Source organism: Scyliorhinus torazame, chromosome 22 (assembly GCF_047496885.1).
Source record: "Scyliorhinus torazame isolate Kashiwa2021f chromosome 22, sScyTor2.1, whole genome shotgun sequence".
Classification (NCBI taxonomy): Eukaryota; Metazoa; Chordata; class Chondrichthyes; order Carcharhiniformes; family Scyliorhinidae; genus Scyliorhinus; species Scyliorhinus torazame.
Window position 1 is genome coordinate 88875756 of NC_092728.1, and position 15714 is coordinate 88891469.

At 49.1% G+C, this 15714-nt stretch overlaps 1 protein-coding gene and 1 long non-coding RNA gene across 3 annotated transcripts in view; one reads left to right on the forward strand and one right to left on the reverse strand.

Moving 5' to 3' along the window:
- Positions 1-3608, reverse strand: part of LOC140399192 (carboxyl-terminal PDZ ligand of neuronal nitric oxide synthase protein) — a 175942-nt gene extending 172334 nt beyond the window's left edge. For both annotated transcript variants that reach the window (XM_072488538.1, XM_072488537.1), the window contains exons 1-2: positions 3407-3608; positions 2745-2816 (exon numbers count right to left, since the gene is read on the reverse strand). In XM_072488538.1, the coding sequence (XP_072344639.1) occupies positions 2745-2816; positions 3407-3480 (146 nt within the window). In that variant the 5' untranslated portion in view covers positions 3481-3608. The remainder of the gene's footprint in view (positions 1-2744; positions 2817-3406) is intronic.
- A 1452-nt stretch (positions 3609-5060) lies between these two features.
- LOC140399193 (uncharacterized) lies at positions 5061-15415 on the forward strand. The gene is made up of 2 exons (XR_011937659.1): positions 5061-5269; positions 10745-15415. It is a non-coding gene; the product is annotated as an uncharacterized lncRNA (long non-coding RNA).
- The last annotated feature ends 299 nt before the right edge of the window (positions 15416-15714 follow it).

The following is a 15714-nucleotide window of genomic DNA, read 5'->3' on the forward strand; positions in this document are numbered from 1 at the left end:
GATTTCCTATTTCTGGTCCATGCTGCTTGTGGCAACATTATCCGAAAACATTTCACTTTCCACATGTACACTGACAACACCTGGTTCTATTTCCCATCCATCTCAGACCTCCACTGTCTCTAAATTTTCAGACTGCTTGGATCAGCCAGAAATTTCTTCCAACTAAATATTAAGAAGGCTGAAGCCATAGGCCTGAAATTTCAGAGCTCCAGGGCTGTGTATCTGGGGACTACCCCAAAGATTGGCTGGGGAACCTCCTACAGTGGCTCCTAGGTAGGATTGCATGGCATTTGCTCAGGATGTTCAAACTTCCGAAGGGCAATTACCCTGCACTGGGAACCATCCAAAAATGTAATTTAGGTCGCAAACATCAGCTGGTGCCAGCCACCTTAGCAATAGTTACCCAGGAAAGGTTAGAAGAATTAAAACCACCTCTAGCTTATGGGTGACCATTGTACTCTTCATTGCTGATCCCCCCCCCTCCACACACACCGCCCCCCCCAACCCCCAAGGGGACATCCAACTATCCTCCAACCTATTATTAGCCACCATGGGATATCCCTCCCTCTCACATGCCCCAGGTCACCCAGAGGACTCCACTTTGGCCCCCTGCATGGCACCTCCACATATCGGACTGCAAGATGTGCCACCAGCCATAGATCTATGCTAACACTAAGGCCGCCTATTACCACTACCACAACAGCAACCGACTTAGTTGCTACCTGAGCTCATCTGCTGCTGTAATTTTCATTCATGTTTCTGTTACTTATAGGCTTGACTATTTCAGTGCACTCCAGTCAGGTCCCACATTCTACCCTCCACAATTTTGGTCATCCAAAGATCTGATACCCGTGTCCCAACGTGAACCAAATTCTATTCACCCATCTGTACTCACTGACCTACATTGGTTTCCAGTTAAGCAAAAGCTTGATTATAAAATTCACACCCTTGTTTTCAAATCCTTCCAGAGCCTCACTCCTCCCTACCTCAAACCCAGTCCCTACCTCAAACCCAGTCCCTACCTCAAACCCAGTCCAAAGTGTTCCCAGTCTACTGAAGTGAGCCTGTGATGAATTTTCTGATTCTAGTCAGATATGTGTGGAGTGCTTTATAGAGACCTACATCCCCAAACTAACCAGGAAGTAAATGTAATGATCAGGGATATTGTTTGTAATTACAACATAAATTGAATAGGTAATTGATAAAATATACACAAGTGCAAAAATCCTCCCTTTCTCTGTAATGTCATCCAACCTTAAAACCCTCTGAGAAATTTGCACTCGTCGAATGCTGGTGTCTTGAGCATCCCAGATTTTAATTGTTCCACTACTGACAGCATGTCTTCAACTTTGGCCCCAAGCGCTGAAATTCCCTCTCTTAAACTTCTCCATATCTCTCTCTCTCTCTCCTCCTTTAAGAAGCCCCTTAAATTCTATCTCTTTGGCCAAGCTTTTGGTCACCTCTCTTGATGTTACCTCATGTGACTCGGTGGCACCATTTCTATAATACTCCTCTGAAGCACCTGGAGAACTTATCACGCTAAAGGTACTATTTATACAAAAGTTGTTATTATTGAATAGATTTGAATGAGTTGAAATGTTGCAAGGAAATAGCCAGCGCTGGATTAGATCTAATTGAGTGATGACAAGTCGTAGATGATGGTTTCAGCGGGGACTGACTGGCTAAGGGGCAGAGATGAGCGAGGTTGTGGAGGAGAAAGTAAGCAGTCTTTGTGAAGAAGAGGATGTACAGTTGGAAATTCAGCTTAGAGTTAAACAGCAGTTGCGAAGCAGTCCAGTTCAATATTCCAGGGAGGATGGATTAAGCAGCAGGGGACCGGGTTGCTGGTGGGAGCTGAAACCTTTGTTCTCCCTCATGTGCAGTTGGAAGAAGCTCCAGTTTATCCAAGATTAGCATCCAACAGCGAAGTTGTGGTCACTCTACTGTTTGATTCTGAACCATGTAAATACATTGAAATCTCTTGTGTCATTCTACCCAATACATCCATAATGTTCAGAAAGGCAAGAAGACCCTGTAGCTGTTACAGCTCACATTGGCAAACAGGACTTTTCCCATTAAAAAAATAACAATGACTCGAGAGGTACGTGCACCACACCAGTACAATGCAGAGCCAGTCCAAGGTGGCCCCGATTCCATTGAGGTGAGCCTGTGATGAATTTTTGGATTTAAGTCAGGTAGCTGTGGGGTGGTTTCTGGGGTAGGGAGTGGTATGAGGGTACGCTGAAGTCAGATGCATAGCCAAATTAACCAGGAAGTAAGGGTGGAATGGAGTAAATTTACTGATGGGGGTATTGTTCACAAGTACTACTTATATTGAATATATAATTAAAATGTTTATTGAGTACTGTTTTTTTAAAATAATAGTTTATTTACATTGATGTTATATGCTACCACAAGTATTTCCCTACATCTGCCAACAAAGATTAGAGCTCCCCCTCCCTAACCCAGCAGTGCTTTCACCTTGTGACAGGGGTCAATAGATTCGCTTTACCAACCCCCCCCCCTCCCCCATGTGACTACACACCTGCTGGCTGGCATGTGCTGTAGAGTGGCAGGGGGCACTCATTAATCTCGGCACTCAAGTAGGCATCAGTGCTCTAACTGTATCCCCCCTCCCCCCACACCACCTGCCCTGACTGTACCCCCACACCCACCCCTTTCCACTATGGTGACTCTACACACTGGGGCAAGCTGACAGAAATGCAGGAAAGATTCCCACTCACCCGTATCCTCCGCATGGCCGCCACGATCTCCACACGACTGTTTGGCCTCTGTACATCCAGACTCCCGACGTACTTGAAGACAAAACAAAAGGTGCGAGTTGTATTAATGTACAGCTGGAAGGGATTTCCCGGCCAGGAGGGAGGGAGGCCGAGAGCGCTGCGGGCTGGAAGCGGCCAGCGAATTTCTTTTGTCAATTTCAAATTCTCATTTCAATGTATCATTTGAATGTATCACCTGAGCTGATGCAAGATGCGGCTCGACCAGGTCGGCTCTCTGCACAGGCCGGCGCCAGGGGCGGGGGGTGCTAAAAGTTCAGGACGTGTTCTGAATTCCCACCACATCATTCTCGCGTTCAAATTAAATCCTTAAAAGATAGAGCGCGTCCTGCCACATCTGCAACACAATTGTTGCCCAACCACATTTAAATCTTCAGGCTGCGGTTTAACTTATTGCATTTTGGCTGCTGCTGGGGACACACAACGATGAAAAAAGCTATTGTCAGGGTTGTTTTTGAAATGTTTGGAGCAGGCAAACCGATGATGGGATTCGCACAATCCTTCGCGCCTTTTGCACCTTGCGTGTACTGTTGGTACAGACAGACTTTTTAAACAAAAACACACACCGCAAGGGACAAACGTCAGGTTATCTCGGTGGATGTTACCTTGGCCTGGAACTGAATGCCGTGCTGGAAAGCCTCCTCATTATGCAGGGGAGTCCTGGAGTCTCCAACGTCATCCACCAAGTTGTATCTGTTCCTGGCCGGCATTTTCAAAGGTTACCCAGCAGTCACGGAGCGCTGGTGGCGTCGGCAGCAGAGTCGAGTCCAATGGGTGCATAGCACCCAGAACAGGCAGAGAACTCCAAGCCAGAGGCACCCGGGGGGGGGGGGGGGGGGTCAGAGAGTGAGAAATATCCCAGAGCACGGGGGGGGGGGGGGGTCAGACAGTGAGAAATCGCCCAGAGCACAGGGGAGGGGAGGGGAGGGGGGGGGGGTCAGACAGTGAGAAATCGCCCAGAGCACAGGGGAGGGGAGGGGGGGGGGGGGTCAGACAGTGAGAAATCGCCCAGAGCACAGGGGGAGGGGGGGGGTCAGAGAGTGAGAAATATCCCAGAGCACAGGGGGGGTCAGAAAGTGAGAAATATCCCAGAGCACGGGGTGGGGGGGGGGGGGGTCAGAGAGTGAGAAATGTCCCAGAGCACAGGGGGAGTTCAGAGCGTGAGAAATATCCCAGAGCACAGGGGGGTCAGAGAGTGAGAAATCGCCCAGAGCACAGGGGGGGGGGGGGGGTCAGAGAGTGAGAAATATCCCAGAGCACAGGGGGGGTCAGAGAGTGAGAAATGTCCCAGAGCACAGGGGGAGTTCAGAGCGTGAGAAATATCCCAGAGCACAGGGGGGTCAGAGAGTGAGAAATCTCCCAGAGCACAGGGGAGGGTCAGAGAGTGAGAAATATCCCAGAGCACGGGCGGGCGGGGGGGAAGGTCAGAGAGTGAGAAATCTCCCAGAGCACAGGGGGGGGGGGGGGGTCAGAGAGTGAGAAATCTCCCAGAGCACAGGGGCAGAGATCTGAACACCAAGTCAGAGGAGTCACAGAATGCAAGGTCAGAGAAACAAATATTCCTGAGTGTAGGGAGTGGGCGAAATCTCCTAGAGCACAGTCAGATCGATCGCAAAGTACAAATCCGAAAGACAGAAATTGATCCCACAGCACAGGATGAGAGTAAGATTCCCACAGTGGAGTTGGACAGGAGGCACAGTCAGAAAAGGGGAATCCGAAAGGAATGATTTCCTAGATCACCATTACAAGTCTGATACCTCCCAGGTCGAAGTGATCCCAGCCGCACAGACATCCAGAAACGTTCAGAGCAGGAACCACTGCCGCCCTCAGCCAGTCACTGCCTCACCTGCCCGTTCTCATCTGCCATTGATCCCACCCTCAGCCGATACCTCCACTCCCTTCTTAGAGAAGGGAGAAAGCCGGGGTCGGTCTGGTTCCGTGATGTTAACTTGCCCCCCAAAAAGCCACAGATGATCTCACTCTGCGTCCCCGTTTGGCCAGCCCGCAGCCTCTAACAACTTGTAGGCAATGTGCGGGTGAGCAGCTGCCCTCCAGGGCTCTGCCTGTCTATTTGTGTGTTTGCCATTTACTGTTTGAATGTGTTCCTTTCACGAGTGGGGAGCATCATTCGTCTTCTCCCCATTGGGCCAAAGTTGCATCACATGATTTGAAAAAAAAAACTCTCGAACCGGTCCCGCCTCTTCATAAGCAAAAGTGTCTCCGGAATAACAGGAAATCCGGACCCCGTGTCACTTTCGTTGTGGTTGTGAGGGAATTGTGTGCAGGAACCCAGGGAAACCTCTGCTACCGCACTGGGCACCGCAACGTCCAGGTCCGGTGCAGGTCGCCGCTAATCACTTCAACGAGTGATCGATTGATTTACATTCAAGCTGGATGGCTTGAGTGCTGAAACATCAGGCTTTCCGAAAGTGCTGCTCAGTTCTGGCGAAAGGGCATGGACCTGGCAGGTTGGTCAGTTCCCCTGTTGAAAGATACTGCCAGGTCTGCTGAGTATTTCATCAGAATTTTAATGTTGGTTGCATCATAAATAAGTCCTTTACAAAACCTTTTAATACAAAATAATATATACATATTGTAATTAAACTCAATAAGTATATTTTTTGTTTAAAACGTTGTGGTATTATCAGGTATTACAGTACCCAAGGGGCTGAAGACCATTGGTTAAACCTAGGAGTTTACCATTGGCTGTTGGTATGTAGCTCCGCCTTGACAGGTGGGGTATAAGAACCGGTGCCGTCCCAGCAGCCCTCATTTTCTGTACCGAAGCTGCTGGGGAACAGTTCTAGTCGATTAAAGCCTTCAGTTATGTTAAAACCTCGTCTTTGATTGTAATTGATCGTGCATCAATTTAATCGACTACACTTAAGCTGGAAGGATGGATTTCCGAATCAAACCGGAGTGTCTACAACTTAGCCCCCACGTGGAGAACTCGGCGGCGATATTTAAGCACTGGCTGACGTGCTTTAAGAGCTACCTCGAGACGGCCGGAGGCACCCCATCAGGAGAACAGAAACTGCATCTCCTGCACTCGAGGGTAAGCCCTGGGATCTACACCCTCATCGAGGAGGCGGAGGACTTTGATGCTGCGATTGAACTGTTAAAAGGACATTAGATCCGCCCTGTAAACCAGGTCTACGCATGTCACCTGCTTGCAACTAGACGGCAAAGCCCCGGGGAATCGTTGGAGGAGTTCTACCGTGCGCTACTGGTGCTGGGAAGAAACTGTGGCTGCCCGCAAGTTTCGGGGAGCGAGCACACAAAACTTCTAATCCGGGATGCCTTCGTAGCAGGTATGAGCTCCTCAGAGATCCGCCAAAGACTCTTAGAAAAAGACACTCTGGGACTTAGAGAGGCACGGGCCCTGGCAGGGTCCATGGATGTTGCCTCCAGAAACGCGCAGTCCTATGCGCCTCACCGCGCAGCAGCCCCCTGGGCTGCGTCGCATTCCGCAGCGGCAGCCCCACAGACCTTCCCCATGTCCCCGCAGGCCTGCGCTGTAAGACGGCCCGCTAACTCCGTCGCGTCCCGCTGTTCTGCGGGCAGGCGAAGCACCCACGCCAGCGCTGCCCGGCCCGCACCTCCACCTGCAAAGGGTGCGGCAAGAAGGGCCATTTTGTGGGGGTCTGACAGGCACGAGCCGTGGCCGCGGTCTCCAGCGACTCCGGACCGCCGCAGCAACCTTCCCTTCGGGCCCCAGGCGGCCAGCACTCACCACCACCCCTCTATCCTAGGGCCACGTCCGACCCACGGGCGCGGCCATTTTGCCCCTCGGTCACCACGCTGGACGGATGGACACCGCCATTTTGTCCATCCCCGACCACCATTTACGACCCATGGGAGACGCCATCTTGGATGGGGCCCCAGGCCCCCAGCACGGCCGACTACATGCTGCCCGATCAAAACCCGCAACTGCTTCATCTGGCCTCGGTGACTCTGGACCAAAATCGACCTCGGACACTGGCAACAGCAACGACGACGGTCTTCATCAACGGCCACGAGACGTCTTGCCTGATCGACTCTGGGAGCACGGAAAGCTTTATACACCCCAACACGATAAGGCGCTGTTCACTTGTTACCCACCCTGTAAACCAAAGAATCTCCCTGGCCTCCGGGTCACACTCGGTGGAGATAAAGGGGTTCTGCCTAGCAAACCTCACTGTCCAAGGCAGGAAATTCAACAAGTTCCGCCTTTATGTCCTGCTGCACCTCTGCGCAGCTACACTCCTGGGGTTGGACTTCCAATGTAACTTGCAAAGCCTGACCTTCAAATTCGGCGGCCCTATACCCCACCTTACCGTCTGCGGCCTCGCGTCCCTTAAGGTCGACCCACCTTCCCTGTTTGCGAACCTCACCCTGGATTGCAAACCCGTCGCCACCAGGAGCAGACGGTACAGTGCCCAGGACCGGACGTTCATCAGGTCAGAAGTCCAAAGGCTACTGAGGGAAGGGGGTCATTGAAGCTAGCAACAGTCCCTGGAGAGCTCAAGTAGTGGTGGTAAAGACCGGGGAGAAACATAGGATGGTCATTGACTCCAGTCAGACTATCAACAGGTTTACGCAGCTGGATGCGTACCCTCTCCCCACATATCCGACCTGGTAAACAGGATCGCGCAATACAAGGTCTTCTCCACGGTGGATCTCAAGTCCGCCTACCATCTGCTACCCCGCCGCACTAGTGACCACAAATACACCCCATTCGAAGCAGATGGGTGGCTCTATCAATTTTTAAGGTTTCCCTTTGGTGTCACTAATGGGGTCTCGGTCTTCCAACGCGAGATGGACCGAATGGTTGACCGGTACAGCTTACGCACAACGTTCCCGTATCTTGATAACGTCACCATCTGCGGCCATGACCAGCAGGAGCACGACACCAACCTCCGAAAATTTCTCCAGACCGCGAAAATCCTTAACTTAACGGATAATAAGGATAAATGCGTATTTAGCACCGACCGCCTAGCCATCTTCGGCTACATGGTGCGAAATTGAGTTATAGGCCCCGACCCTGAATGCATGCGCCCCCTTATGGAGTTCCCCCTCCTCACTGCCCCAAGGCCCTGAAACGCTGCCTCGGGTTTTTCAGTTATTACGCCCAGTGGGTCCCTAACTACGCAGACAAAGCCCGACCCCAAATCCAGTCCACAACCTTCCCCCTGTCGACAGAGGCCCGCCAGATCTTCTGCCGCATCAAAGCAGACATTGCAAAGGCCACGATGCGCGACATCAACGAGTCCCTCCCCTTCCAGGTCGAGAGCGATGCATCCGACGTAGCTCTGGCCGCCACCCTCAACCAAGCGGGCAGACCCGTGGCCTTCTTCTCCCGTACCCTCCATGCTTCAGAAATTCGCCCTTCCTCGGTCGAAAATGAGGCACAAGCCATAGTAGAAGCTGTGCGACATTGGAGGCATTACCTGGCCGGCAGGAGATTCACTCTCCTCACTGACCAACGATCGGTGGCGTTCATGTTCGATAATGCACAGCGGGGCAAGATAAAAAACGACAAGATTTTACGGTGGAGGATAGAACTCTCCACCTACAACTACGAGATCTTGTACCGTCCTGGGAAGCTAAACGAGCCTCTTGATGCCCTGTCCAGGGGCACATGTGCCACTGCACAAGTGGACCGTCTCCGAGCCCTCCACAAGGACCTCTGCCACCCGGGGGTCACTCGTTTTTTCCACTTCATTAAGACCCGCAACCTGCCCTACTCCACCGAGGAGGTCAGGACAGCCACCAGGGACTGCCAAATCTGCGTGGAGTGCAAACCGCACTTCTACTGGCCAGAGAGGGTGCACCTGATAAAGGTTTCCCGTCCCTTTGAACGCCTCAGCATGGACTTCAAAGGCCCCCTTCCCTCCACCGACCGCAACACGTATTTCCTGAACGTATTTGACGAGTACGTCAAACGCTGGGTTATGGGGATAGGGTGGAGGCGTTGACCTTGTGTAGGGTGCTCTTTCCAAGAGCCGGTGCAGACTCGATGGGCCGAATGGCCTCCTTCTGCACTGTAAATTCTATGTAAATTCTATGAGTACTCCCGGTTCCCATTCGACATCCCCTGCCCAGACATGACCACAACCACCGTCATCAAGGCCCTCCAGGGTATCTTTACACTGTTCGGGTTCCCCGCGTACATACACAGTGATAGGGCGTCCTCCTTTATGAGCAACGAACTGCGTCAATTCCTGCTCAACAGGGGCATTGTCTCAAGCAGGACGACCAGTTACAACCCCCGGGGAAATGGGCAGGTGGAGAGGGAGAACGGAACGGTCTGGAAGACCATTCTACTGGCCCTCTGGTCCAGGAATCTCCCAGTCTCCCGCTGGCAAGAAGTCCTCCCGGAGGCCCTCCACGCCATCCGGTCACTGCTCTGTACAACTACCAATCAGACACCTCATGAACGTCTCCTTGTCTTCCCCAGGAAGTCTTTCTCCGGGACCTCGCTCCCAACCTGGCTAGCAACACCCAGACCCATCCTGCTTTGGAAGCACATGCAGGCGCACGTGTCAGACCCGTTTGTCGAGAGGGTCCACCTGCTGCACGCTAACCCCCAGTACGCCTACATGGCGTTCCCTGACGGCCGGCAAGATACAGTCTCCCTTCGGGACCTGGCGTCCGCCGGAACCCCACGCGCACCCGAACCATCCCACCCCCGCCCCCCACAGCACCTCACTGGAGGGTCAGTCCTCCCGCCACTCCTGCCTAGGCCCTCCCACCCACCGACGCCCCCTACAGGCGCCCCCTTCTCGGGCCAACCGTTTGCCCCACCAGCGCCGTCTAGGGGTGACAAAGCTGCCATGGAGGCCGAAGCCACGCTCCCCAAGTCACAGATGCCCGGACCCCCACCAGAATCACCACCGAAGCCCAGACGATCCAGGAGGATGACCAGGCCACCCAGCCGACTGATTGCTTCACTGTAACTGTAAACGAACTCTGAATGTATATATCTTCCACACTTGTAAATATTCTCGACAACTCTGTAAGGAGGTATCACAGTACCTCCATATCTGATCATACCATGTTAAATGCAACTGCAACCACTGGCCACCACCCCGCCAGACACTTTTTTAACAGGGGGTGAATGTGGTATTATCAGGTATCACACTACCCAAGAGGCTGAAGACCATTGGTTAAACCTAGGAGTTTACCATTGGCTGTTGGTATGTAGCTCCGCCTTGACAGGCGGGGTATAAGAACCAATGCCGTCCCAGCAGCCCTCATTTTCTGTACCGAAGCTGCTGGGGAACAGTTCTAGTCGATTAAAGCCTTCAGTTATGTTACAACCTCGTCTTTGATTGTAATTGATCGTGCATCAGACGTTTTATTGTAATTTGATACATTTTCAAGAAACTAAGGAAGTATCCAGTAGCTTTATTACAAAGCCAATAATGATCACACTTTTGTTTTTTAATTCTCGGTGTTGCTGGTAACATAGAACATACAGTGCAGGAGGAGGCCATTCGGCCCATCCAGTCAGCACTGACCCACTTAAACACTCACTTCCACCCTTACCCCGAAACCCAATAACCCCATCTAACCTTTTTTCTGGTCACCAAGGGCAATTTATCATGGCCAATCCACCTAACCTGCACGGCTTTGGACTGTGGGAGGAAACCGGAGCACCCGGAGGAAACCCACGCAGACACGGGGAGAACGTGCAGACTCCGCACATACAGTGACCCAGCGGGGAATCGAACCTGGGACCTTGGTGCTGTGAAGCAACAGTGCTAACCACTGTGCTACCGTGTCACCCTAGAGTTCCACAAAGAGGATATTGCCTATTTATCATGATTTTATTACAAACCCCGTGAGGATCACCACTTCTGTTGCCCTTTATTTTCCTTTTGTACAGAATTGTAAAATAGATTCATAGCTCCACAGCAGGTTTAGTAACGAGATTTATATTTTCTCTTCTTTCTTGTTAGAATCCTAAAAGCAACCCGAGGATGAACATAAAGGTTAATATATTGAATGGTGACATCCTCCAAACATTGCAAGTAGCTTCAGCCTCAATGTATCAGAACGTCACCAGTCCAAACGACTCTCCAGGACTTGGGCATGCCATCCAGGCTGACACTTCTATGTGTAACTGAGGGAATGCTACTATTGTCTCTTGAATGAAACACTGGACCAAGATCCTGTCTGCCCTCTTGTGTAGATATAAAATATACCGCAGCACTATTTAAAGAGCAGGGGTTTTTGTTGCTGTCCTGCCCATCATTTGTCCTTCAGTGACATTGCCAAAAATAGATGAACTGGAGATTCATCGGATTGCTGTTTGTGGGACCTGACTATGGAACGGATTGGTAGATACACTGACATACAAAACAACAACGGCTGTGCTACAAAATTAATTCATTGGCTGCAAAGTGATTTGGGATGCCCTGGGAAAGGCACTTCGCAAATGCTATTCCCTTATTTTATTTATTAGGGAAGGCATCAGTAACATGCCATGCCTAAACAGCAATAATCTGAGTAGAATTGATTATTTCAACATAAATGACTTGAAGGAACTAGACAGGCTAAAAGAGCCAACAAGGAATCAGAGAAATGGATAGTGTTTATCCCTGAGCCCTAAGAGAAACAATTACATTATAAGGCACTGCCGGTGATCGAAAGACTCATTGAATACTGAGGGCTGACAAACGGCTGGAAACAAGCTAACGGTGCCTATTTTCAAAAAAGGCTGACATAATAGACATAAGGCAATGACAGGTCATTAGCGTTGCATCACTGCCAAGTAAATGCAAGGGTTACTCTCTGATGCTAATCTGGTAAACAGCAGCCAAAGTGAATTCAGCAAAGGAATACCCTACCTGTCTGTCCAACCTCTATTTTTTTTCTTGTACTTTGACTTTCAAAATACATTAGACGGAGCTTTGCACAAAATATTATTTCAAGCAGTGAAAATTCAGGGTAAAACAAAGGAAATGGACAAGATATTGGCTGATGGGTAGAAAGCGTCAGGCAGTATGTTAAAGGAGTTAAGCTAGGGTGTTGAGTGCTGAATGGAATGCTCCAGGGATCAGTTTAAGGATCTTAATTGTTTCTGATTTGCATAAATCGTTTGGATTCCAAATTTTAGTGCAATCCAGACAAGCCTGCAGATAATTCCAAAAACAAAGTCGAACCTGAGGATGCTGCTCAAGATTTACAAAATAAAATGGGTGAAAATGTAAGTGGAGCAGAGAAATGGCAGATTAAATTTAGTATGGCTGAGTGTAAAGTACCGCAAGTATGAATGAACAGAAATGGCCCTCTCCACATTAAGAATATTTGGTTGGGAGCCAAGACTAATACAAGCAATAGCTTAGCAGGATCTGTTTTGACAAGTGAAGTGAATGATTGACTTTGCTTGATTGATACCTTTAAAACATTTTTTTAGAGTACCCAATTAATTTTTTACAATCAAGGGGCAATTTATCGTGGCCAATTCACCTACCCTGCACATCTTTGGTTTGTGGGGGTGAAACCCACGCAAACACGGGGAGAATGTGCAAACTCCACACGGACAGTGACCTGGGGCCAGATCGAACCCAGGTCCTCAGCGCTGTGAGGCGAAAGTGCTAACCACTGTGCTACCATGCTGCCCTCTTGATTGATCTCTTTAAGTGATTACAGTAAGTTGTTCTTTCTGTCATCTGTTTTGTCATTGTCTCAAATATTATTTGGACATGAGTAGAAGGTGTGAAATGTTTGACGCCTCTGGTATTGATACCTTACTGGTCTGTCTGATGAAAATCACTAAACTGAAATGTTAAATCTGTTTCTCTCTACAGATTCTGCCTGACCTGCTGAGTATCATGTCCATGACCATCATTTTTTTTGTTTTAATTTCATATTTCCAGCATCCACAGTCGCAAAATCATAAAATCATTACAGTGCAGAAGGAGGCCATTCGGCCCATCGAGTCTACACCGAACCTCTACTTAGGCCCACTCCCCACCCTATCCCTGTAACCCTATAACCCCACCTAACGTTTTAGACACTACTGGCAATTTAGCATGACCAACCCACCTAACTTGCACATCTTTGGACAGTGGGAGCAAACCGGAGCACCCGGAGGAAACCCAGGCAGACACGGGGAGAACATGCAGACTCAGCACAGACAGTCGCTTGAGGCAAGAATTGAACCCGGGTCCCTGGTGCTGTGAGGCAGCAGTGCTTGCCACCGTGCAGCCCAGTATTTTGATTTGCTAGAATGATCTGTCTGACTGCAATATGTGCTGGATTTAGCAATTTGTTAATTGACCACGCAATACCAATCAACCAGAAAGTAAAGTCACTAAAAAACATCCAGCCCATTTGTTTAGCGACAAGCAGACTAACAGAGACGAAAACATAACTTCCGCCCACCTTCAGTGGTGTTGGTCACAATGTAATTTTAAAAAATCTCTCAGAAGAATTTATTACATGCAGAAGTGATTCTCCACAGTTTAATTGGGTAACTTTCTGGTTCATTGGCATTGCATTAACAATTAACACATTGCTAAAAGGACATTAAGCTGTTATGTACTACCTCTAACGTTCTATGTGCAAAACAAACAGTGGACCAGCAAAACATTAACCAACAAGTTCTGGTGATTTATATCGTGTATCTCATCTCCTTCACCTGAATTTCACCGATTTGCACATTTATAACAGAGTGTGCCGTTAACCTGAGATTATTTTTTCAGGGACATTTGAGGCAATTGTTTGAGAACAAATGTTTTCTTTTGAGAAACCTCAAATGCTGAAAACCTGATCACAAAAGCAGAAAGTGCAGGAAACTTAAAATGGTTGACCAGCATCTGAAACATAAAACTAGGTCAACATTTCATGTTCTAACTGAACCATTGTATATTTGTAGCTTTTAATATTTCTGTTAATTTGGCCGGAACACTGCTTCCAATCTCCAAGGCATTTGCATATAGGTGCGCCCAAACTTTTTTGTTCCGCATTTATGTTAAAATTCTTTTTGGAATGCTGGTGGCAAAAATGATCACTATCGACAGGTAGCCTGCAAATTATTTTGCTTGCCTGACTTCTAGGTTCATTTCAGATGATATCTTGCCTATTCAGTTCTAACCAGTACATTGTCGCAGATCTCCAGTTCACACAATTGAAAGGTGTGATTTGAAATGTGACTATCATTGAACTTCCAATTGTAGTAATATGAGGTTTTATTTCACTGCAGTTTGCAGAATACCGAACAGTTTGTGAGCAATTTCACATTTTTATGCATTAATTTATTTATTTCACTTCTGAAAATTGTTACAATGAAGCGTTCAGATTTACAAGTTCTCTGGCTAATGTTAATCAGAGAATCATAGATTATTGAAATTTAAAGTTTGTTGTCGAAATTTGATAGATATTGAGCGGGATTCTCTGGAAAGATTTCTAAGTGTGGTAGCGAGTGGGACCTGCCGCGAGCTTCCTGGTGCTCAGCTCAGCAAGGCCGGCAACGCTATTCAACATTAATTGGTCCACTTAATGAGGCCTCACAGGTTTTTTGCCGCAAATGAAGGCTCACCAGCTGATTCGCCAGCACCACGCCTGCCATACCCCTGCTAACAAGGTTGAGCAGCACTTAAGCAGCTCTTGCTCAGCCAACCCCAGCCAGCTCGCAACAATGGCGCCAAGGAGACCAGCCCCAAGATTCGGGGATGCAAATTTGGCCAGGCTCCTAGATGCAGCAGAGGCCAGGAGGGATGTCCTGTTCCCCCGAGAGTGTGGGAGGGTCAGCCACAGGGCAGCCAGTGCTGCCTGGGATGAGATGGCGGTGGCTGTGAGTGTTGGGAGTGTGACCAGGAGAATTGGCCTCCAGTGCAGGAAGAAGGTCAATGACCTACACCTGGCAGCACAAGTGAGTAGACATCAATGCCTCCCCCGCCCCTGCCACGGGGCCTTTCCACCCCACGTGAGCATCCACCCTTTAACTCTCAATGCGACCCCCAACCTTTTCTCCACGCCCCTCTCCCTTTAACCCCCCGCCAATCCTTCCTTCACAACCCCCGTCCCACCATTGTGAACCACGCGTGTGGCTAATAATGCCCTCTCTGTGTCTCTGTTTAGCACTGGGCTAAATCTCTGGCGTTGAAAGCAGACCAAGGCAGGCCAGCAGCACGGTTCAATTGCCGTACAGCCTCCCTGAACAGGCGCCGGAATGTGGCGACTAGGGGCTTTTCACAGTAACTTCATTGAAGCCTACTTGTGACAATAAGCGATTTTCATTTCATTTCATTTTTCATTTCCTGAGGAAAAGCTCTCCCACAATCGCCTGGAGGGGGCCCAATTGGCGGAGGCGTGCCAGACACAAGAATCCTCACCTCCTTCGAGGAGCGGGCCCTGGAGGTGACTGAAGACTGAGCGGTGATATGATGTTTCCTGGGATGCCACTCGATGCTGGGAAATAGAGCTGTGAAGAGGCAAAGTGAAGCAGCCTTATAGCAAGCCAGAAAAGTGTGTGTTGCCTGAAGGGTGTTTACTTATAAGTCAGACCAAGTAGGGAGTCTTTTGGGGGGAATATTTTGAAAGACAAATTTTTGCTGAGTAAACATAATCTCATGTGCTTAAATTTTATTTTGTTAATAAATTTTTCAATTTAATGTTTAAAATCCCAAAAGTGTTTTTGGAATTTGTGGCTTCAGAATTCAGTAAACGTTTCTTCTTGTTAGAATACCCCCAAAAAGAGGTTGTGATTATGTGGGCCAGGTTTGCCTTTGGGATTTGGTTTGTACGTCAATTACATCTGTTGGATCATAACACCTACAAAACCTTTCTTAAGGTCAACTGCAACACTTCCTTCACCATGGAATCTGGCCAATTATAATACTGTAGCAGATTCATCCATGTGGTTACACACAGAGAACCAACACCTGTACTGATTTGTAGAATTCACTTTTCTGGTGATGTG